At 40.7% G+C, this 23,704-nt stretch overlaps 2 protein-coding genes across 11 annotated transcripts in view; both read right to left on the minus strand.

Annotated features, from left to right (window-relative positions):
• dgkb (diacylglycerol kinase, beta) overlaps nucleotides 1-6,049 on the minus strand; it is a 57,188-nt gene extending 51,139 nt beyond the window's left edge. For 3 of the 10 annotated variants that reach the window (XR_003296258.1, XM_026317201.1, XM_026317205.1), the window contains exons 1-3: nucleotides 5,974-6,041; nucleotides 2,177-4,263; nucleotides 232-369 (exon numbers count right to left, since the gene is read on the minus strand). Coding sequence is in view for 9 of the 10 variants with exons in the window: in XM_026317201.1 (XP_026172986.1) it covers nucleotides 232-301 (70 nt within the window). In the remaining variant the exon portion in view is untranslated. Of the gene's footprint in view, nucleotides 1-231; nucleotides 370-2,176; nucleotides 4,264-5,973 lie in introns of all 10 variants that reach the window. The other 7 variants (XM_026317200.1, XM_026317203.1, XM_026317197.1 and 4 more) reach the window with 7 other exon arrangements.
• Nucleotides 6,050-10,954: 4,905 nt separating this feature from the next.
• agmo (alkylglycerol monooxygenase) overlaps nucleotides 10,955-23,704 on the minus strand; it is a 39,331-nt gene continuing 26,581 nt past the window's right edge. The window contains exon 13 of the mRNA XM_026317746.1: nucleotides 10,955-11,551. Coding sequence (XP_026173531.1) covers nucleotides 11,471-11,551 — 81 coding nt within the window. The 3' untranslated portion in view covers nucleotides 10,955-11,470. The remainder of the gene's footprint in view (nucleotides 11,552-23,704) is intronic.

The raw sequence follows: 23,704 nt of genomic DNA on the forward strand, positions 1-23,704 counted from the left end.
ATCCAGAGGAGACACACCTTATATTAGAAGCTAAAGTGTCAAAGACATCCTTAAAATGAACCACAGGTTAAAGATGTAGAACACTAGTTTTCTGCTGTTAGCATAATTGCTGACTAGAGATTGACAATCTACAATGGCTGTGACATGTCACCTGGAAAATTAATGTTGACACTGCCTACAAAACGTATGAAATCTTAACAGCATCAGACAGACAGAGCCTCTTCTACTCACATTGAGTATATTCCTGTAGCAGGGCAAATTCAGCTGGGGTCAGTGTGACCCATTTGTCCTGGCTGCTCATTGTGTTTAGTCCTTGTGTCTCTGTCCGCTGAGCATTCCCCGGACAGCGGCGCACAACAGGGTGTCACACTGAAAAACAACAATAGACATTATACCATCCGCCTCACTTATTTGCATCATGGCAGAAAAATAAAGAAGGTTGTTGCTTGCAATTAGAGTCTGCAACAAAATGGTTGTTTGGTGCATTACAAAAGGTCAGAAATAAATATATTGATAAGCAAGTTTCAGTTCGTACTGTACTGATCATTTGGACATGTGAGATTTTCCCATTTTCCTTTCTGCATGTCCAAATCTCTTTCAGCAGCTGTCATTTTTAACTCGCCAAAATGTGTAATTACATCTTGATCGTTTTTCAAAGTTGTTTGCTTCAGAAAAACAACAGATAACGATGGACTATACTATAATGCAACATAGTGTAATAACCCAATGCAAGAAAATTTAATAATGCAAAAGGTTATTTCCAATCTATAAGGAATAAGATGTAGCAAAACAGCCCGTAGGAATGTGTGTGTTGAATTTCTGGGAACAAGAAACAAGCAAAATAAAAACCTGAATGTGTCGTCAGCTTAGCCACTGAAGTGAAGCATCATGAAATGATGCAACAAGTGGACAGGGTCCTTGTGTGAAAGCAAAAGCCTAATTTGGGCATTAAGAGCATTTAAAGCTGTGCTGGTGCTGCTTTGCACATGACCTTGTATCATCGTGACTGGTTGTTATGTTAACATGTTCAAGTTCAAGCTAAATCGACCTTTGCAGACTGAGTCCAATATCCAACATTTCATTGGAGGTATTAAAAAGTGTCTGTGCTAGAATTGTATTTTTGTAATCAGTAAATCTAGTGTGTGGCTTTTTAAAGCAGAATGGCATATTTTACCTTAGCACAAATGCATGGCAGATATATATATATATATATATATATATATGTGCTGTTGACCTTTATATAACATCTCTGTCCCTCTTAGTGTAGAATGAGCATGCATGTAATCGCATGTTTGTTGGTGCCACTCAGGCCTCAGTGTGGGTGTGTGCGCCACATCAGCAGTGAAGCATTAGCCCCAGATACAGGGAACTGTAACCCCAATGCAACAAGTGGACATATTCAGAAATGTGGAAAATGGATGTTTACATGCATGTGTGCAAAAAAACAAAAACAACAACCTAAAAACCGACTTTTAGTGAAATATAAATGTGTCTAATCTTATTTGGAATTGTGTCTGTTGGTTCATGGAAATGTGTGCACGTACATGCGCAGAGTAAGTTCTCCTGTGGTACCATATTTACCTTTAAGCACCACTGCTTAACAAAAACTGTAGAAATTAAGAGTGATATAGGCAACCCACAAAAAGAAAAGAAAGCAACAATCAATGTGCATCCATTAGTGTGTTAACACACGGTGCGTAGGAATCAGCCTCCCTCGCATAAACTTTGATCTGCCTCTGGAGCTGAAACTGCAAATTCTTCTTATTTAATCTTTCACACAGACAAAGTTGGATCATCTAATTTCTGTTAAATCTCCTGTGAGTTTAATTCCATCACAGTGGTATCATCTCTAGTGTGCTGTAATGTGTGCAGTATAATTCTGCTGTGCATTGTAATCATCCTCTCTCTTTCCAGTGTTGCCCAACTGCAGTGCATCAACACAAAACACTCAGCTGGCATCTGTTCGACAATAAAAAAAAAAAAAAAAAAAAAAAAATGTTATCAGATTAGCTTCATGGTCCTGCAGTGGTGCAATGAGCACGTTCAGCAGCTGTGAATCCATGTGCTACAACACAGTGACAGGAGATCAGTGTCAGTGCTACGATGCACAGAACCAGTAGAGTAACGGCCACTGCGACATGCAACACCATGAATGAGATATCAACATGCTTCTCACCTGCTGCAGAGTTAACAGCCAAGAGATGATCAGGGAGGGGTCCTCCAGACAGATGTCTCCAGATGAAGCTTCTCACTCACATTCCTGCTGTATCTGGATCTTCTCTACCCTGTAAGGGAAGGGGGTGTTTGGAATTAGACAGTGTGAGAATGTGTGTGAAAGAGGGTGAAGCAGCAGCAGCCCTCTCTGCTGCATGTCAGCATATGAGAATGTAGATGCTGTAGTGTTTGTTTTTCTCCGGCAGCGTCTGGTCAGAGCAGCATCATCAGGGATGTGGAGCGGTGCGAGAGAGAGAGAGGGAGAGGAGAATTATCTAACGTTGCACTGCCTGCAGTGATCAGTTTCCATACTCCCGCTCGCTCACGTCACATCCCTCCCCTCAATCGCACCGGTCCTTACCTTCCCCTCCCTTCCTTGAAATACCGAGGTCCTACGCTTGCCTGCTTTCTGATCGCTAACTCAGTGCCCACCTCCCCTTCTTCTTTCAAGCCTTCTCTACTCCAGTCGCACATGAGGCTGCTACATTAACATTTAACACTAAATGCAGTAAGTGAAGCAACCTGTAGGATATCCTCTCCAGAGGACAGAGAGCTGGGAACAAAACAGGAGAAGGAGGAGGGTGAAGATAATGTGTGGTGATAGGAGGATGGTCTACTTTTTTTCCCCTTCTTTCCTCTTCCTGGGGACAAAAACATGACATGAAGGGTATTTTAAAGCATTTACGTCATAAATGTCATTGGTAATATATCAATCTGATTTCAAAAAGTATAATATACATGTGCATAGTAAACCAAATTATTACAGATTAAAAATAATCTAACAGTTGCCTTCAGGTGAGGTCCTTAGGAATCTGGTTATGCATTTGGAAGTCAAGTTAGGTTTTCAGGAATCAGATTAGGTCCTGATGATACAGGTTCTGCCTTCAGGAATCTGGTGAGCTCTCGTGTATCAGGTACGACCTTCAGGAAACAGCTACAGCCTTCAGGACTCAGGTAATGCCTTCAGAAAACAGGTTTGGCTTTCAGAAACCAGGTGAGGCATTCAGGGATTGGGTCAGACCATCAAGAATCAGGAAATGCTGTCAGGAATCAGATGAGCCCTCAGGACTGGATGGTGAGCACCATAAGGTCATGTCACAACCTGGAAAGGGGTGTTTGGCTGCAGACCTGCTTTTATGTAGAGAGCCAGAGGTGCAGCAGATTCTGGTAATTACAGGGCACAGATCAGACACAGGAGAATTCAATCAAAACCAATTAAATCAAGCTACAGAAAACTAGGGAGTATAGGAAATGGAAAATCAAAATAAAAGTCCAGAACAGGAAGTCCAAAACCCCAGGATCCTGACACCTTCAGCCACACTGGTGAAGTTGCTCCGCAGTAGAGATGTCCAGCTTTGTGACACATGTTTCTGCAGGAGACATAAAGGTTAGTCAATAACAGCTTCTGTCCTGCTGTTGTGCCTTTCAGATAAGGCTGCTCAAAGAAAAAGACTTACACAACACAAAGCTCATCTCTGCAGCTCGTTCACCAGGTCACATTTAGATAACCTTTACATCCCTAACACCTTGTACAGAGCCTCCTACCCACAGGAGCCAGCATTTACCCAGATACACCAGCATCACCATGGATTGAGTTTCATGAAAGATTGCTGTACAATGACCCAGATAAGGGTGTAGCAGGAGACTGGGTGGGTGGGGTGTTTGACCAGTGTACCAATAATGTTTGTGTTTCAGTGCTGCCTCCAGGCTGCCTCCTTAGGTCATGTGGATGTTTAAATGTCGTCAGAGGTAGTTGAGGTATTGGCATTTCCTCCACATGTGACTGTCAGTGGGTAACTACAGAGCAACTGCTTCTGTATGTGCAGAATACTTGGATAGCTGAGAGGGGCAGTGCAACAAGCTGTAAAAACACCACCAACATATTATCACCTTAATAAGGCTTTAAGGCAACCAGGCGCTCCTTTACTCCCCCTCATACTTTACCAACGCCTGCTGCTGGTAGAACAATGTTGACGACAGCGGGCAGAACCAAAAACACTGCAGTCAGGAAAACCACAACCATGAGCTGAAAGACATCACATCACAGAGCTGAGGGGAGCAAGACAGACACACGATAGATTTCCTATCATTTTAAAACCCATAAACAGCAGCATACTATAAACATTTGGACTTAAAACCTTCAGTGAGATTTATAAATATATTTAGAAATGTAGTGGAACTTCCTGCAGTGATACATGCAAGCCAAGTGCTACGTGCACCATCCTTACAATGTATTTTTCTTATTCTCCTGTTGTTTCCACGCCCTTTTTGTCCATTGCAGGATGTGTAGATGTTTTAAATGCAGATGATACACAGGGTGAATCAAACATTTGCTGGTCATTGCTGAGTGCAGCCGACTTGCATCATCATGAGAGCTCTTGTGGTTATACAAATGTAGGTCAGACATGCTGGAGCTCTCCCTGACAACTGACTGCATCACATTCTGTATCAATGAAAATTCAAGTCTGTGTCTCCTACAGTGAAAAGGTTTGGTAACCTCACTATAGGCGTGTTCTTGTTCTGCATGTTAGCAGACTGAGTTTCAGTATCTGAGTGTGAGCTGATCTGGAGACACAAATACTCTCATTGATTCCATTAAACTAATTTAGTTATAGATTTGTTTTCTGGCTAAGCAGCGTCAGGATGAAGCCCCATTAAAAAAAACATGAGGGAAGTAGAGAACATTTTGTGATTGTGAGTAGCCAAATACAATTTATGCTACCCTAGATAAATTAATACCCTCATTTAATGGCTCACTTGTTTTCAGTTTGTTTTAATCTAGTAACTTTCTCTGCATAACAGTGCGTCTCCCTCCCTTTAGGGATGGGGGAAATCTTTTCACTTCCATAGAAATTCATGGCAGAAGCAGGTCCATGATTTCACTTCAGCTAATGAGATGTCATTCAAAAGTTAGTTTTATATTCTTCAGTTCTCAGTTTACTTTGGCTGGTATATTCCAGACTGCAAGAACATTTCAGTATATAGATAACCTTAGTGCTACTCCAGTTTAAAAAGACTTGTGCATGGGTGCATAAAACCCTTTGCAGCAGTGATCACACTGATGAAAACCAATAGGAAGTGAGGGCAGCCATGTCCAGCAGAGGTTTGATCTTTTAAATTTCATACTGGTCGAATCAAGGTTGGACAAGATCCTGAAAGAGGATAATATTTTTTCTGTTAAGCTATGAGGGATAATTGCTAACTACTCAAGAACGACCAATAAAGTTGTAAAGGGATTACATGCATCTGAAGAACAATTATTTCCAAGCTTATACACTTACATTGTGGTTACGGCACTTTCTGTAAAGAACATTTTGCAGCTTGAACACTCTGCTGTGAGCAGGTTTGTCACAGTGTGAATATTGTCATGCAAATCAACCACTAAGACACAACCAAATCACCTCATCACTCAGAAGGAGGAAACAGCAGTTCTACCCCACTTCTGGCCTTCTGTGCTATAAATAGCAGCCTGACTGTGCAGTCTAGTGCAGAACACCATGTATCATAATAGGACCATTATGTAAGGTTCTGTCCTGTGCATCTACACAGGCTGATCCCACAGTCAGGTAACAAACAGCTGAGTCTCCCTCACCGTGAGCTTCCCCAGGCAAAAGTAACACAGCATTAGGAGTGAAGAGACGTTTACCTAAACACTTAATATATTCCTAAAATCATAAATTAGGCAGCTACAATCAATGATTTCATGATGACAGTGCATTAAATAATGTGAAAACAGTATGAGAATGTGAAAGCGGTCACCTGAATCTGCAGCTATCGCATGTTCCAGCTCATTGTGTAATTGTTCAGCATGCAACTTTCCTGTTCTGGTACAACAGTAACTGCTCTTAGTGCAAGTTCCAGCATGCACCAGCAGTTTCCAATGGCAAAGCTGTGAAAACCCAGTGTGTAATACCTGCTCAGCAACAGAGACAGATATTTTCCTCAGAGTCGGTAAAGCCCAAAAACAGAGATACAAGAGCGGGAATATCTGATTTCTCACATGGTGGCCAGAATGACCGATCTGTTCCTGCTGGATGAAACTGAAAGCGAACTGAAACATTATGCTTCATATCTCCGAGGTGGATATTTGTAAAGGGGAACACAACAGATGCACATAAGAAGCACAGTGGAAGACATATGGCCTACTTGTGTGCAAATGTACTGGCCAGTGTGTGTACATCATTTACAGGAGCAGAGGGTTTGGTAATCCGCCACCAGCAGTCGGGCTGAGTTGAACATATTGTTGCTATAGCAACCACTACTGGCTCAGCTCCATAGCAGCTCCAGTTTAACTGATGTTACATCTTCCATTTTAAAAGATCTACGACCTGCTAAATATTGACAACCTTTATCTATAACCACTGATTGAACTCCTCCATCAAAGCTGTTTGTGACTTCTGCTTGGCGATTTAATAGAATGCAGTCCTACTGTAATGGGTTCACTGCTAACCAAACTATTCATTATTATAGATACCTGAGGCTAATGCATGTTAATTGAACATACAGATCCAAGGTAAGGATGAACGTACAGCTTCATTTACTGTTGGGCTGTTTTATTCCTTGCAATCATCTTCATGTTTACAATATTAATCACTATGTTGTGTTTTGTTTCCTCCATGGCTTAAGGGACAGTGCAAAATAATTGACTGATATTGTTGCTAATCCAGTTTCGTATTTGGTACATCACTGAACTTGTGTTTTTTTCCCTCCATGGTGCAAATATTCAGATCTGCTTCCATTTAAAATCCTTGTAAAATGTGTGACATTAAACACAACTGTTGCCAGAGTTAGCATAAAGCTAGTTTTCATCTGCAGGCACTTGGCAGGTCACAATTAAGACGCAAGCACAGTGACAGAACATTACTGAAACTAGATGAATAGGACACGTAATGCTAAGTTACACACAGTAGCACACGCACACACACCATGTCAGCAAGGGCATGGTAGAAAAATTTAAATCAGGGACATTTATAGAGTAAGACCCATAGTATTGGAGGTCACCATGTTGAGTTGTAGTACAGTTGAATAGCTGTGCGACTACAAACACAGTGATGGAGAGTTTCATGTATCCAGACGTTATTCTGTAAATGAGCTGCTGACAATTAAAGACACAGTTTGAAGAAACAATCCAGTTGTCCATCAATGTGTCCTATTTTTCAAGTCATACGTATCTATTTAAATTTGTGGGTATGTGCAGACTGTACTTGAGACAGTTGAGTCTGCAGGGTGCAACAGTCCACTACACATAAAAATACTGAATAACGATGGGACTGCACTCAGGCCTTATTCCAAAGTGTCTGTCCAATGTGCATTCATGCATGTGCATAGTAGGACTCCCCTCTGTCCCCCTGCAGACACTTAGTGCAGAGCAGTGAACTATTATCATAGCATGAGTCACTAGAACATTCTCTGGCACTGAGGGAGCAAATCACACTTCTTCGCTCTTCCCATCTGCCATGTAATGAGCAAAAGGAGGGAAAAAATAGACCCAGTGAAACAAATGAGATGTTTTAGTTCAGCTGGTTTCATGAAGATAAAACTGGAAGATAAGCAAAGTTTGAACTGATCAGTGGCTCACTCCTGCAGTGCTTTTGGACTGTACTTCCCAGAGATTGTCTGTCAATCAGACGCTTTGAGCATAACTGATGTGCTTTACTCTGCAGTTTAATGTTCAGCCACTAGTGATCATGTGTCATATCAGCCTTTGTGGCTATAGGTGCTTATAATTAAAAATAACATCTGATATTTTAAAATTTCTCACAAAAATATCAGGTGTGTCCTTACATCCTAAAAACATGTAGAGTTTATTTCTTACCTCATGTGATAAACACCTGTGATGGACTGGTGACCTGTCCAGGGTGGACCCCTGCCTTCCACCCAAACGGAGCTGGGATAGGCTCCAGCAGATCCCTGGGACCCTGGTTAAGGAATAAGGGGGTATAGATGATGGATGGATGTGATAAACACATAAAACATTTTTCATCTCTTCTTCAGCTTCTACTGTTTGAATTAGTGCACTGCCTTCAGTAAAGTACCACAGCATGCCCCTGAATGGAACTAATGAACTAATGAAATCTCTGCAGGTGAAATTACAGACTGATCCAATTCAATATGACTGGTCTAAGAAAAATACGAGTGGTCTCTGGAAAATACATCTCATGTTTGAAAAATACAATTGGTCTCACAAAAAAAATACATTTGGACCTGAAAAAATACGACTGGTCTCAGAAAAATACGTCTGTACATCAGAAGTACAACTGATCTCTGAAAAACACATTTGGTCTTAAAAAAATACGTCTCCAACTGAAAAATACTGTCAACAGTTTTCAAATTTGTTCTTAATATTTATCAATATAAGGGGGTATAGGTGATGGATGGATGTTCACATTTGTCTCAATTATTAATAGATAAATACTAATATTAATAATATCAATAAAAATGCTTGTGAACTTAAGCAATTTGGTTCATCATTCAAATGACAGCTGTTAAAAAGCTGCCAGTACATTGCTGAGCACAAAGAACATCGAGCTTGTATTTGCTCCCTTTTACATTAGCGTGAGGCCTATGAGATCCAGTCTTCATCGACGCCGTCATTGATCGGCCATCTTGAGTGACATTTCCTCCTTCCCCCAGGCAGAATTCTCTCACTGCCTATTAGAAGCATTTCATGTAACGGTGAAGGCCATAACCTTCTACATGCGATCAATAGGTGAGCTGTTCATCCTGCATCATTAAACAGCAGCCCAGAGACAAGCTTCCAATCAATCAGAAACACTGGGTCATAAAAAAGACATCAATAAAAAATAAATAAATAAATAGAAGTTAACATGGTCAGTCAACTTACTTTTCTCTTATCTAAGCCTGAGAAAATCAATGGTTACCTGTGGTTCATACAGCCACTGTGCATTATGGCAAACACACACCATCACTTAATAACCACATTAACAAATAAAGCAGAAATAATAGCAAGAGCTTCCATAGGGCATCTGCAGCAGGTTCTATGTTCCTTAGCAATGGGTGGGTTTGATTCCTTTGAATTTCTTTTTTCCTTTGTGACGTTCTGCACATAAAAGCATGACTGAAAACATGTTTGTACCCACACAGACTCTACACAAGACACTGAGCCTCATACTGTCATTCTTTTCATCTACTACAGGGGTACAATGAGTACTCCAGGCTAAATGGATGGATGGTTAGAGAAGAACAGCTCTGGCAGTAGAGCTGTCCTGGGTTGGTCAGGTTTAGGAAGGATGGTTTGAATTACAACGGTTAGCGAACCTTCATCATCTGTTCTTTAGCTAATGCGATTGGCAAGTGCTGCTAACTGAATGCAGAAGAGACAAAGACACTTAGCGTTCATTAAGGAACTACACTCTCAGCTAAAGTAATTGTGGTGGTCAAACAGTCTTGGCAGTGAAAATAAACCCAACTGTTCTCCAGTATTAAAGGACTCACCTCTGATGTCAGACAGCCCTGGTGTTGCAGGACCATCGTCTGTTTAAACCTGGAGTTTCTCTAAAAATAAAAGCTAGAATGCACTAAGCAAATTTCAATCAAAGAAGCCAGCTACAAAAAGACATAAAAACACAGCAGGTTCAACATGGCCGCCAATCAGTGATGTTACACCAGGTGTTTAGCTTTACCAGCTGTTACAGATTACTGAGATTGACACATGGACCCTGATCTCTTTAAGAACTGTGCTTCACCTGGAGGTTTTAATAGTTATTGCATGATGTTCTTATGATGTAGCTGTAATGCTATCATAATGAACTGCATACTGCATGTTTTTGCATAGGCCTACATGTGGCCTGAATACCATTTTGCAAATTTCATTAGCCAAACTTCGGCACACATGATCCTATTCCATGTTTCCTATTTATCTCGCATTTCCCTACTTTGTATCCTGCATCTGTTGAATGGACACATTCGATGTCTGGTGTGTTACAGAAAGCAGCACAAACATTCTGCACATGTTGTGTATACAGTAGAGTAATTCCATCTGTAAACCTGTTAATATGACACATCATGAATATTCACACCTGCTTCTGCTGCTTCACTTTTCACAAAATCCAGTCATTTGCATAATCTACAGTCTGTGTTGTTTTCATTACAGACTGCTTTAAGGCGAATTACAATATAACTGACAGTTTCAACTTATTTCTGAAAATGAATCTTCATGTATAAACCTGTTAGTAGCATATAGTTTATTTATAGTACATCAGTATATTTTTATGATGTATTTAGGCAGTATTTTGTTAGAATGGCTTATTCGGTTGTGTATTTAAGACTGGCATGTCTTGCAGGCCTAATAAAGGTTTGGGTTTTTAATATAATTCATCTCAAATTCTTACAAATTTTACACTTTTGTGTAGAAAGCAAAAACAAGGTCTTACAGAACAACTCAAAAGACCTTTCTGCTTTCATAATGTCACCACTCACTGTATCAAAAAAAAAACTCAGCACCTTAGTGAATATCGTAATGTCTCTGTGTCACACACACAGTAAGCAGTTACTGATGTGCTGGTTTTGTTGGATACAGGTGATCTTGAAAATAACATGCTGATTTAAATGAAACTAATGACAGGGGACAACAGCTCCATCTGCTGTGGGCTGCTTGTTGCTCCTGCTCTGAGAGTTGGGAGAACAGATTCATGCAGAATGAAGAATCTGCTGACACACTGCAGAAATAAAACAATTTCATTCCATATGCATTTTTGAGAAATAAAAAATGGAGACTGGTAAAGCAAAAGTACAAATGTTTTATTGCAGTGAGAAATGATAAACGGCAAAGTGTTGTGCAATATAGTTGAAATGAGGAGGTGTCAGTATAAATGGTGTTTGTGGTTCGAGGTATATGTTGCATAGTTAAGGCAAAGAAAAGACATTTACACTGGCACATGAAATATGAAAGTACTGATGAGATAACAGTTAACTCTGCAGCACCTCTGTTATAGCAGAGTCATTTTACACAGATGTTTATTAGATGACACTGGTCATTAGACAAAAACATTAAATTTTCTTCCTGTGGCGAATTTACAAGATAAAGCTTTCGTTATAACCAGCCTTTAACAAAGGGGCATAAAAGTGAATTAAACAGAAAACAGAATATCTTTTCTTCAGTAAAAACTGAAATTGATGGACGCCACATAGAGATACGGTTGCATACAATGGTTAAGATGGTTATTATACAAGTATATCAATAATTGTGACTTCACACGATTAAAGTCCCCATCCATCAGTCTGTGTTGTCTTGTGTTTACTCAGATTTCTTCTTGGTGCTGAGCAGCCAAGAGAAGCTCTGCAGAGCCCAGTACAGCAGAGAGAGGGAGACAAAGGCCTGGATAAGACAGACGGGGAGAGACGGCAGATTAGAGGCTTCATGTCAGTCTGTCTGATTCAAAGTAATGGCTGTAATATCTCGTGGAGGCTCTGAATTTGGACAAACTATCAGTTTTAATGACCTAAACTGTTAATTAAACACTGAATATTGAAATTAAACAACAGAAGTTGAAAATGTGCTCAAACATTTAATACTAGGAAACTTGAGCTTGAAGGTGGATGACACAATAAAAAAGGTGGAAAACACTAAAAATGAATCTGTAATTGAAAGAAAACAGTTACAGTTGGTGAGAGGTTAAGGAGCAGCTTCTCTCCCCTGATGCTCTCATGATGGGGTCAAAGGGGTCACTGTCATGGAGGACCTTCCTATTTGGGGGGAGCATGGGGAGCGGAGTGGAGGGGGTTACCGAGCAGAGGGTGGGAGACAATGTCAGAAAAAGCCCCCGCCTCCACCTCACGCTGTGTTCTGGCCCATAAACTGCATCCTAAATCACAACTCAAGCCAAAACCGACTGCTGTCCATCACAGGCAAAAAAGCCTGATGGGAAAAAAGTAATGTTTCCGCCTGGACGCGGCAGCTGTTTTCCTCTGAGAGAGAGAGAGAGAGAGAGTACAGACACCACCTCCCTCTGCTTTTCTACTGCTCACTACCTGAAAACAGCCTCCCCACTGAGAGAATAAAAAGCCTAAGGACAGATGAAAAACAAAAGGAGAAGAGGGAACAGATCAAGGGTGTAAAGAGATTTAAAACATGTCCGCCCTCCTTTTTTTAGTGACCCTGATCCTTTAAGTTCCTACTGTACGTTTCCCTTTCATTTCACATCATCTCCAAACCTTTTATATATTTAAACTTCAAACCAACCAGCAACAATATTAATCATAAGGTCAGAAAACTTAAGTACATTTACTCAAGTACAGTACAATTCTGATTTACTTGTACTTTGAGTATTTTTTACTTTATACGTCAACTTTGTAACTCAGTGAAGAGCATACTGGAAATATTCTCTACCAGCTTCACATCACAGCTATAGTTATTTCATACATTACACTGGGGATTTTAAAAAGTGATAGATGTGTCCCGTCCCACATGCAGGACTTTTACTTGTAATTTAACACGTCCACAGTGTGGTGCTGAACAATTCTTCCATCAAACAAAACAAAAGCTCTAAATGCCAATAAATGCCTGGATATGCAGTACTTTTAGTACTTTTACTTCTATCCATAAAGAAGTATCTAAAAATGATTTGTAATGATTTCCATTCCTGCATACTTTTATTACTCTTAATACATTCAAAGTAGAAAAAACAAAAGCTGCAAAAAGGAAGGAAAAAATGTGCCTTTGACATTTTTAATAAAATGAAATGAATTTCTCTCCCCATGGGGCCTTCGAACTGCATCACATCTTTCTGGCAAATTGTTTTGACCTGACAAGGATCAAATGTTGTCTATTTAAATACCTTGGTGGTTTGGAGTCAGTTTTCAGATGTTGTCGTATTTATTATTGTTGATACCCAATAGCTGTGCACCTACATGTCATGCACAGACACTGTAGCTACGTCCCTTTGAATGTTTTTATGGTGTATTATGGAAAACAATATTTCTGCAGTGCTGAAGCTGAAGCTGTGTCTGGGCCTCGAATGAAACAGAAAACAATCCTGCACACTGTTATGCTCACTTCTAGTTTGCTCATTCGATTTATATTTAATTTAATGTAGTCTAAACACCCAGTGCCACATTTATGAACACACAGCACCTCAAATATCTCAGAACCTGAACTGATGTGAGGGAAGAGCTGTAGCTGCCTACATTTGCAATCTTTGGTATCTGACAGAGAATTTTACGAAGCACTGACTTATTAAGGTGCCCAGATTTCAACAGTGCATTAACATTAGAGTTTTTGCCACTTTGCCGCTCAGGTTGTATTTAAAAAAAATAAATAAATAAAAAAAATCAACAAAATGTGCAATATTTCTGGGGGTGTCCCAAAGTTGTCCATATAACAGAGTATCACACATTCAACACAGATCAGCACATTCTTTGGCACTGTTTAAAGATAAATCCACTTAATACCAGTTCTATTATATGATGGCTACAAGTCTGAATTCCCTGATGGAAAAACAGATGGAAGATTATAAATATATGAAGTTGCACTGTGTCCATCCCAAGAGACGGGTAGGGATTGAGCAGCAGAGTGCAGGCTTGGCAGAACCTCACAAATCGCATTTCACTCAAACAGACTGAAACATGACGGAGGTTTCTATCAAAGCCATGTGTTCAGGGCACCTATTTTTCTCTGCTCCCATCTCGTCTCATTCTTCCCACTGTTCTACAGTTTAATGGACTCTGTAGGAAATCCATGTGGGACAGATTACATAGTGGAAGGAAGCGGGTTTGATCGTCTACAAATAAGCACAACGGCCAAGCAGCAGCGGGTCTCAAAGTAGAGATCTCAGCAAATCCACTCACACTCACTTTGTATTGGGCAGAAGGTACTTTGTTAAGGGTAGTAATACATAAAAACCACGAACATGTGGTTTTTGTAGATTTTCTCTGCTTCTTTCATGAGCTTTATTTATTTAAGGAAGACACGAAGGTTCTTTTTCAGCACCAATGTCTTGGGTAAAAACAGTCGCAGTCAGAGGTGCACTGAGGTCGACAGGAGCAGCTCAGTGCTGGTTACAAATGTGTTCAGGCCTGGTTCAGGCTGATTAAGAGACGTAGGTCGATTCATATGCTACATGTCTGTTTGCCATATTTTCTTAATTTCTGCTGAACAATTCGTACAGAGCAGTTGGTACAAACACTTAGGATGCCCAGAGAAAAAAATCCTAGAGACGTCCTCTCATTTTTCATTTGTGTCTTAGTTGTCTTATTTTTCAGGTAAGTAATTTTAACAGTTTGCCAAGGTCACTGGGATTCATCCTCTGCTAACTATGATCGTCTACTGCAACTAAAGCTTGGACTGACAAACGCTCATCAAAGTCTGACAGTGTAGAACTGAGTCTAATAAGCTGAGACTGAGAAAATGGCCACCACATACTGTAGATGATGAACCCTTGATTTGCAAAACAACATCATCTTCCCACTGCAACAAGAACACTTCAAAATGAAAACTTTCCACAACATCTGCACATGGCAACTATGGTACTAGTAAGGTTAGAGAACATCATGATGATGGCAGCTGAAGGCAAACATTTCTAGCAGGCATGTGAAGGTTTGCAAACTTCAAGGAAGGTAAATGTTTCATACACCCATTTAAAGTTAGAGCTCCACTTCCAGCCTCGATACATAAACAGCTCAACACTTTATGCATTGTCACTGAAAATGCACTGCATGTATGGCACTGGATGTAAATCATGAGGTGTGAAATGTAGTACTCGGCAAAGGTTTTAGGTTCTGCATGACAATAAGCCAAATATAGAGTCAAAGTCATAAAGAGCAGTATCTTAAGGGACAAGAAGGAGTCCTGCAACAGATGGTGTGACTTCCACAGAGTCCTGATCTCAACAGTCAGTCTGGGATTACATGAGGAGACAGAAGGCAAAGAGAAAGTGTAAATCCAAAGAACAAACTGTTGAAGTTCTCCAAAATGCTTGGGACAGCCAAGTCGCTTAAAAAACTGTGTACAAGTGCCATTGTGCTGCTTTAAAGATGGTCACAGCAAATACTGAGCAAAAATGGATTCAACTTAGGATTTTTCAGCTTATATGAAGGCAAATGATAAATTCTAATATTTCTAAAAGTATGTTCACTTTACTTTTAGTGCCTAAATCTTTTGCATAAAACTGTGATTGCTGGAGAAACTGAGCTTTCCCCTGGCACCACACATTTTGGTTTCATTAATGAGAACAGTCTAAACACAGCAAAGTTGTGTTTCCAGTTTCTGAAATAAGATTTGGGCAGCCTACCACCTTTTAGTATAAATAAAAATGTAAACATGGTTAACTTGCCTGTACTAAAAATACAGGATTAGAGAGCTAAATAGCCGCTTTATAGTGTTAGTGTCCCATGGTGGCGTAAACACTGTTCCAAATGTTTTGTAGCCTGAGTAAACTACAGTTCTGGCAAAAACACACAGTACTTGAATCTTGGTCAAACATAAAACCATTACACATGGGCCATCTGCAGCTCCAACACACAAAAAAAATCTGTATTGACCTTCAAAAGAAAACTGGTCCAAACTGAGTCATTTGGGTGTTGTTGATGGATACGAAGCATCCAGCAGATATGTTTTACACCCCTGTGGGGCATTTAGTGGCCCTGGGTACTGTCTTCCAGCCTTCAGCGGGTTAACATGGCAGAGTCGTGCTGCTCTCCAATGCAGCTGTACTCATGATTGAAATGAAAACAAGGCAGAATGGTTGCTGTCAGACATGTGATATATGACCTGTAATGGGATGTTTCCAGAGCTCCCTCTCCATATGGCTGCTTACAGTCCACCAGGCCTGGCTGGACTGTGTCGGAAAATAATTCTGAGCTTTTTGTTTTAACCTGGCTGCAGTGCAGAGTAGCTGGAGGTTCACCTCCAAACATTGCTAAACTGGAGAAAAACAACATTCAAAAAAAAAAAAAAGAAAATCTCAATATGGTTTAATCGAAAGCTACAACTTAGAAGAACCAACGTGAGCAAGAGACAGAAGTTGCATTTCTCACTTATCTGCTTCTCTTGGTGCACACACAGTAAAATACTACATAACACACAGTTTGTAGCTCCACTGCCTCTGAGCAGCTTATGCAGCAAATCTGCTTAGCACCAAACAGCAGACGGTCACAGTCAACAAGTAGCTGACCCAAAACAAAGCTAAAAGACAGCGCAGCTCAGAATCACTACTGGGAAGGTAAATAAACTACCGTTTACGGTTGGAGTGTAAGCACACGTGCATATACACATTACACATACTGTAAATCCTCTCACACATACACATGAAACACACACTTTAGCACACACACAGTCCCAAGTACACTTTCACATATGCACATGCACAAAGAGGACTTCCCCTGTGATCATTACGAGCAGATATACAGTGTTCAGGTTGTCTGAGCAGACTCAGGAAGGATATGCCAGTCAGGTTAATATACCACCAGAGGATCAGTGTAGAGCCTGCTGTTTAACACAGTCTCACACTCCCACATGCACACACACACGCACACACACACGCACACACAGGCAGGCAGGCACGGCGAGGCCAGACAAACTCGTGTGAAAAGTCAGTTGCTGCCTGATGAAAGTGTAGCTAAACACGAAATGGTCTGATTATAGGTCAATTTAGGATGATACAGTTGTTCAGGAGTTTCCCTTTTCACATCTGGTCTCTGTATTCATTTATCATGTGTTTGCTAAAAGGCCACGACGACTCATCCAGACCATTCCTGAAACATCACATTAAAAACACAAGACAAATTGCTTAGAGTGACCGTTTTTACGTCTGTTCAATTCACTGTAGATGCCAGAAGCTTGGCACCACTGTTCACCATTAACCACAGATCCCTGGGTGGCCACACTAGTGGATCAGTTTGGTAAATAGCACAATGGTTGGTACACAGCAGGCTAGCGGGCATGAGTCCAAAACACAAAGATGTTGGAGAGGACAGGCAGTTACATTAACTTTCATAAGTTCCCTGTTTGCATTTTCATGGAGCAAAGGGAAGAAGTCTGGGTCCAATTTGGATTATTTGGGATTTGTCAGAGAAGAGTTCCCAATGAATGCCTGTGAGGGGTGTTTCTTCACTCCAACTCAGATATTTATCAAAACATTTCTGCTGTGGAGCTCTGGAGTCAGCCATTGTGTGTTCCTGCCACGCGAGGCATTCTGGGTTCAAAGAGGCAGTAATTAACACTGCCAATTTAGTGTAATACTGCACAAGTGTTACAGCTTAACAGACAAATGCCCCATTTCTACCAGAGTGGTCCAAGGTGTCAGCACAACAACAAACACACTCACTGAAGATCTACTCCCCCAATTCAAGTTTATTTGATCAAGACATTCTGAAACAAGATCACATTAATCAGGAAAGAACATTTGCTTCAAACGCAAAAGTCATCCGGCAAGGCCAAAGACTGCTGTTCCAGTAAGGCCGTTCAGGATCTCTGAGTCTGTCACCTTAAAGAACAGTTCCAAAGTCAGAACAAAAAATATCAGAATGGTTTTTTTAAGGGAGGTCACAGCCTTAGAAGGGAAGAACAAGGTCTCAGACAGTCAGGCAGAAAAAACAGCAGATACAACATTATGAGCAAAAAAAAAAACTGCATCAGCAGTTATTAGGTCAGAAAGTGATCACTGACCAACAGAATAATGTCCATCTCCGGGATCCTCAGTCAAGAAATGAGAGAGGTTCCTGTGGCAGAGTGCAGGAGCTTTAGATGAATGTGCACTTAAAGTCTTGGAGCACTAGAGCATGTCTTTGCAGATTGTCATTGACCCACATGACATCTCCTCTGCATCGGTTTGTCCATCACATACAAACTTTACCATGCAGGAACTGCCTTTGCATTTTGATACTCTAGTAGGAGCTGTGGACAAAACAACAGCAAACACACTAAAATGCTGCTGCAGAGGAAGAAAGCAGGAGCGGACACACGGTTTGCATGTTGATGCTGTAGAATACAAGTGAAAATATGTTTGCTATCAGAGTGTTCTGGAAGGAATAAAAGAAAATGTTATGGGGACACAGAGCAATCAATCATAAACAAGGAACCCCACAAAGTCAGCTTGGATATAGAGATGTGTCAAATTTGAGATGCATGTGCTGAGGCCACATGCCAGCCAAGATTACGTAGTTTTATGGATGCAGGATAAAGTTTGCGGAGCCTGGCATGAAAACGAGGCAATGGGGCTTAAACTGTGGTTGAGGGTATGTAACAAGAAACCAAACAAAAGCCTCTGAGAGCTGCAAAAAGTAACGGATCAGTGTCAGCACAGACAGCGACCTTATAAAGGATGATATGACTGATCCAATTTAAGTGTTTTTTCTAATTAAACTGTGTTTCTGCTGTCAAATATTACATGGGTAGTATCTACGCACAGCAATGCCTTTCAGTTAGACTCTTCACACACACACAGTCACGTAGCAGTGGCACCATGTACGGTGGCACTGACATAAATACAGTCTTTCCTCATGACACCTCAATCCCAGTCATGGGGCGCAGACAGCTACTCTGCTTATTGGCCAGTATCTTGAGTTTAGGGATCATATCAGGGGATTACAATTTGGATCAATACACACCTACTCTCTACTGAGAAATACTGTGTGTCATCCTGGACCTTTTCTCTACACCCTGTCAACTGATCTTTGATTGATGGAGCACTGATGCTTGTATTATTTTCGTAGATGAACCGCAGGGAAAAACTTATTGTGATTCTGTCTGTGTGACAGTGGCTATTGCTCATAAATCCTGGCAGCAGGAGACATTTTCCAGCTCACTTCAGGCAAGATACTTCTTAGCTTGGACTATTGTGAAAAAGGAGGATGAAGAACTGGATTTTACAACAGTATCAAATGTGCGATTGTTAGCCAGTAAGCCAACGAGTGTGGTGGAAAAACAGAGATTAATAAACTGAGTGGAGAGTGATAAAAGCCCTGCACTGCAATAATGATTGTTAAATGAATAAGGTAAGCCTTCACTCAGCAGTCAACCAATTTTACAGCTAAGAGTTTTGACTTATTTATATATGAACTTTCTGAATATCTTTTATGATTTGTTATATTTTGAATTTGTCAGCAGACATCTTTGGATTTTGGCGTTAAAGTTTTGGGACATCGTCTAGATGGAGAAATAAGAATAAGTAAAAACAGCAGAACAGCTGTCGTCAGGTTCAATCAGGTTCACGTGTTGGCTCTGAGGCTGCACCATAAACTGGGCGACTGTTGTGTTTCACCCATGACTTAAAGCACAAATAGGAAGACAAATTTAAAAGAAAGTCAACGTTGGCCACAGAACTAAAACCCAAAACTAAATACTGCAAAAATATCCTCAAAGGGCCAATTGCTGTTACTGTAGCTTTCCATAGCTTTACCTGGCAAGTGGTTTGACAACATAAACCAAGCGGTTACTCTTTGATGGGCATGATCCCCTGCACATTGAGTGATAATATTTCACACTGTGTACAGCCGACCACCCCGCTGTTTACTCCAACGGAACAGTCCTACCCAGCATTTCTCTTTCAAATCCCTCCATTTTCTCCCTGGGAGGAGATTTCCTTTCCTTTCCATTCCTGCGAGCTCTCAGATGATGTCATGCTCACCGAGTTTCCACAGCTCCAAACAATCCTGTTAACCTCAGCGCTGCTTCTTGCTACCACACATTCCTGTTTCAAAGAAAGGCTGCTAACCTCTCGCACCTGAGATCTAGCAAGTGGAAACAACGTTCTCAGATAGCAGTGACCTCTCGCCGTTTCCTGTCCTATCTGCCCCCTCACGGCTGGGAGAGCGGGAAGGGAGGGTGGGATTTGCACATTTCACACACAAGTCAGGTGATCTGCTAAAGATAACGCCATTTTGTGACGAGGCCGGGCCTTTGTGTTCTACATGAACTTCACAATATTGTTCTGACCTCTTCTTTGGCCATGCACCATTTATCTTTCCCTTCAAACTCTGACAGAAACAGGCTCTTTCGAGACTGGAAAACAGTATCAGCAGAGATGAAGATGGAAAATTCAGTGGGGTTTGAAAACAATTTAGATGACTTCTTTTTATATTCTGGATTCAAATGGATTATGTAGCTTTAGAGTTTCTTCTCGAGTGTCAAACTTGCATGAGCGAATATACCATTTCTTGAACTTTTATTACAAGGAAACATCTCAGTAAAATTTAAAAGAAAAACAAAGCAGTTAGAAGTTTCTCAGGCTTTTTATTATTCTATTTGGGTGATTTGCTTCATTTCATAACTATAAAATACTGACATAAAAAAAAAACAAAAAAACTGGAAAACACAAAAGATGCCAAGTTCTTTTCCCCTGTTGGAAATCTAAAATACGACAGTCAACAGGAGCCTGAGAGGCTCTCTCCCTCTCAACCAGACAGGTGTATTTTTATGAGCTCTCCTCTTAAATTACTGTGACTTCAGCAGCAGTTAGTGGCTGCTGTTTAGAGAACAGTTGTTTAATTACTCTGGGATACACAGTGTCTGCTCCACAGCACGTTTCCCTCTTGCTTCAGGCAAAACCAGGGGCCCATATAGTCGTACAACCACGTGTTACATCATTACAGTCCAAGCTGCACAAGTGGCCCGCTGATGCTCTGCTAAATGCAGACATGCGGTACATGTGGACACACACATACATGGGGTGGACCAAATAACACCAGACATTAGAATGCAATCAAGCACAACAGCCCTGCAATAAAAGTCCTTCCTGAAGTTAAACTGGTGTTGACATGTTGTCAGAAAGGTGCTGATTTAAGTAATTGCAGAGACTATGGCTGCTGTTATTCTGGTATCCCCCACATACATACTGTCTGGGTTCAAATCTAGGTGGTTGTTACTATAATAATCTGTCAAGTAGTATTTGCTCATTCTAGCTTCACATATAACAACAGTTATATTTCAGTTTTAAATCATTATATACTGAAGATTGTTGACTGTTGCTCAGATACAACAAAAGTCATTATGGGCTCTGCAGAACTGCAATGTGATTTGAACAACCCTGCTAATTAATCAAGAAAGTCTAAAAATCAGTTAGGGGAGCTGATTGGAAGATTTTTTTTTTCTTTCTTTTTTTGGTACAAACTATCTGAAATGGCCAACAGCACTAGAAGCTGTCAAATGATGGCACATTGTTTGGGACAATATATTTGCAATTCAATTTACAGTCAATATGCAATTTGAAACTGCATTATGCAATCGGAAATTCAATTTGCTAAAAAGTGGCAATGCAATAAGCAATTGGTTAAATTTTAAAAGAAAACTAAATCAATCCCATGTCATTTTGCCATGGGATTTTGGACTCTTTATTCAAATAGAGTGCTTACCAAGTGAATCTAGAGATGTGTAAATCTAAATCCTTGTATTGTCATATATTCCAGTCCCTCAATCATGAATCTGATAAATCAGTCGACCATTTATGTTTATAAGCAGCTGCAGTCCTGAACTGGTTGTAGTATGTTCGCAGCATGTTAGGGACAGTTAAGCAGTTAAGTTAATAAACCACTGTTTATTAACTGTAAAATGTCCTGTTCTCCACATATCTTACTCACACCTTTTAAGAACCAAATTATAGGAATAACTAACTTTCTAATACCCACAAATATCCAGTATTGGTTTGTGTTCTGTTTGTGTGCAACCAGTGCTCCATGATGGCTAATATGAGGTTACAAAAGAAGGTTGAGACACAACTTCCTAAATATTACACATATACATATACTGCTCATATTGACAGCAAAGAGATAGAAAGATGCTTAGACAGCTATAACCGTGAACAGCCCACCCTCTGCCTCACTCATTTACACACACACACACACACACACACTAACAGTTTTCAGCCTCATCTCATCTGAAGCTGCCAGGGCTTCATGTGAACTGCACAGACGGGTTTTGGGCGGGTGAGTGGGCGACTGGAAGCGAGAGGCAGCCCTGGTTTACAGGTCAAGCCTGCAGCTTTACAAGGGAAATCTCCAGAGCCGCTATAAATACCACTGAGAGCTTTAAGGGTGCAGTATATCACACCACTGGGTCTGAAGGACCACAAGCCAACCTAGTTTTTGTAGATTTTTTCCCCATAGTGCCCCCCTAACTGTACAGTCGCATGAGCCTGAATACAATTAAATATGAATTTCCCCTCCTCCACTTTTTGCGACTGTTAATTGATTGGCCCGACTTCAAAACACGTACCCCTCCTGCAACAAAGAGCTGGCCGTTCACCTCACACATCAGACCTGTATATCATTAAAGAACCTTAAAGTCTGGGGGTGGTTTCGCATTTTTCCTTTGCTGTAGTTGTGAGCAAAGAGCACAGATATGTCAGGAACCATTTCAATTAAATTGTGAAGATTTTCAATGAGCCCCACCTGCATGCAAGGCGTTCATTCACCTCAACCTGATGTAGTGCGACTTCAAATGAAGCTTAATGATTTGCTTTAGGAAACGGCTGCATAAAACCTACAGTGCTGTCAAAGTGACACAGCCATGAAGCATGTGCATCATAAATCAAGACATTTCTTTGCTCCAAATGCAGGAACTTCTTTTTACACACGGTTTTGAAAAAAATTATAATCATTTGGTTTTATTCCATTTTATGGTGAGAAAAAGAAAAGGCTAAAGACTCGAGTTGTCTTTCGAACACCTGAGCAGTGCAGATGTGGAGTCAGAGGACAATAAAAATGGCGATTCAGTGCTCACGTGCAAATCTCATCAGCCAGTGCTAGTTAGCGACAGACGGTGCTAATTGCTTCCAGAAGTGTAGCTCTCGTTCACACTGGCTGTGACGGGAAGCAGCGAGGGCGAGCAGAGAGGGAGGGGAAAAAAAAAGACGTAGGGAACGTAATGAGAGGTCACCCGCCATCTACAGTTGGGCTGCCAGAGCCAGAAAAGCACGCCAATTTTATGGTCAATTGGGCGACGCATCTGGACTCATAGATCACAGGGCTGCAGGACTTAGCACCCAGCTCACACACACAAAACAGACCACACAACACACACAATCACAGGCAACACACACACACACAAGAGAAACATGATACTGTCAATGATGAACCTGAAATATCTACATAGTGTTAATGTTCACATGTCACACATTCCCCAGTTTATAAGATGAACGTATAAGTCATGGCATCGTGACACATCACCACATACATTAAAACTGTTCTTATATTCTAGTCTGTGTCCATAACTTGTTTAACTTTACAGTGGCCAAGAAATAAAATTGTTTTTAAAGTGTGCTCCTACAGTATTTTGTAAGAAAAAAAAAAAAAATGTTGGTCCAACTCAACATGCAGACGTGAGCTACCTGCAGGCCTGTGCAGGCTGACACCCTGGTGTTGTAACTGTAAAAAACCATATCAAACCACTCTAATGTGGGATATGGTTTTGTGTTTGGCCTCAAATAAACAGCAATTTCTATAATATGCCACTATGGAAAAGTGACAAGCTACATTAAAGTAGTCTTCAAGTAATTTTCAGGTCATCGAAATCTTTCTTCATTGAAAAGGTTTAACTCAA

Source organism: Mastacembelus armatus, chromosome 16 (genome assembly GCF_900324485.2).
Source record: "Mastacembelus armatus chromosome 16, fMasArm1.2, whole genome shotgun sequence".
In the NCBI taxonomy this organism is placed as follows: Eukaryota; Metazoa; Chordata; class Actinopteri; order Synbranchiformes; family Mastacembelidae; genus Mastacembelus; species Mastacembelus armatus.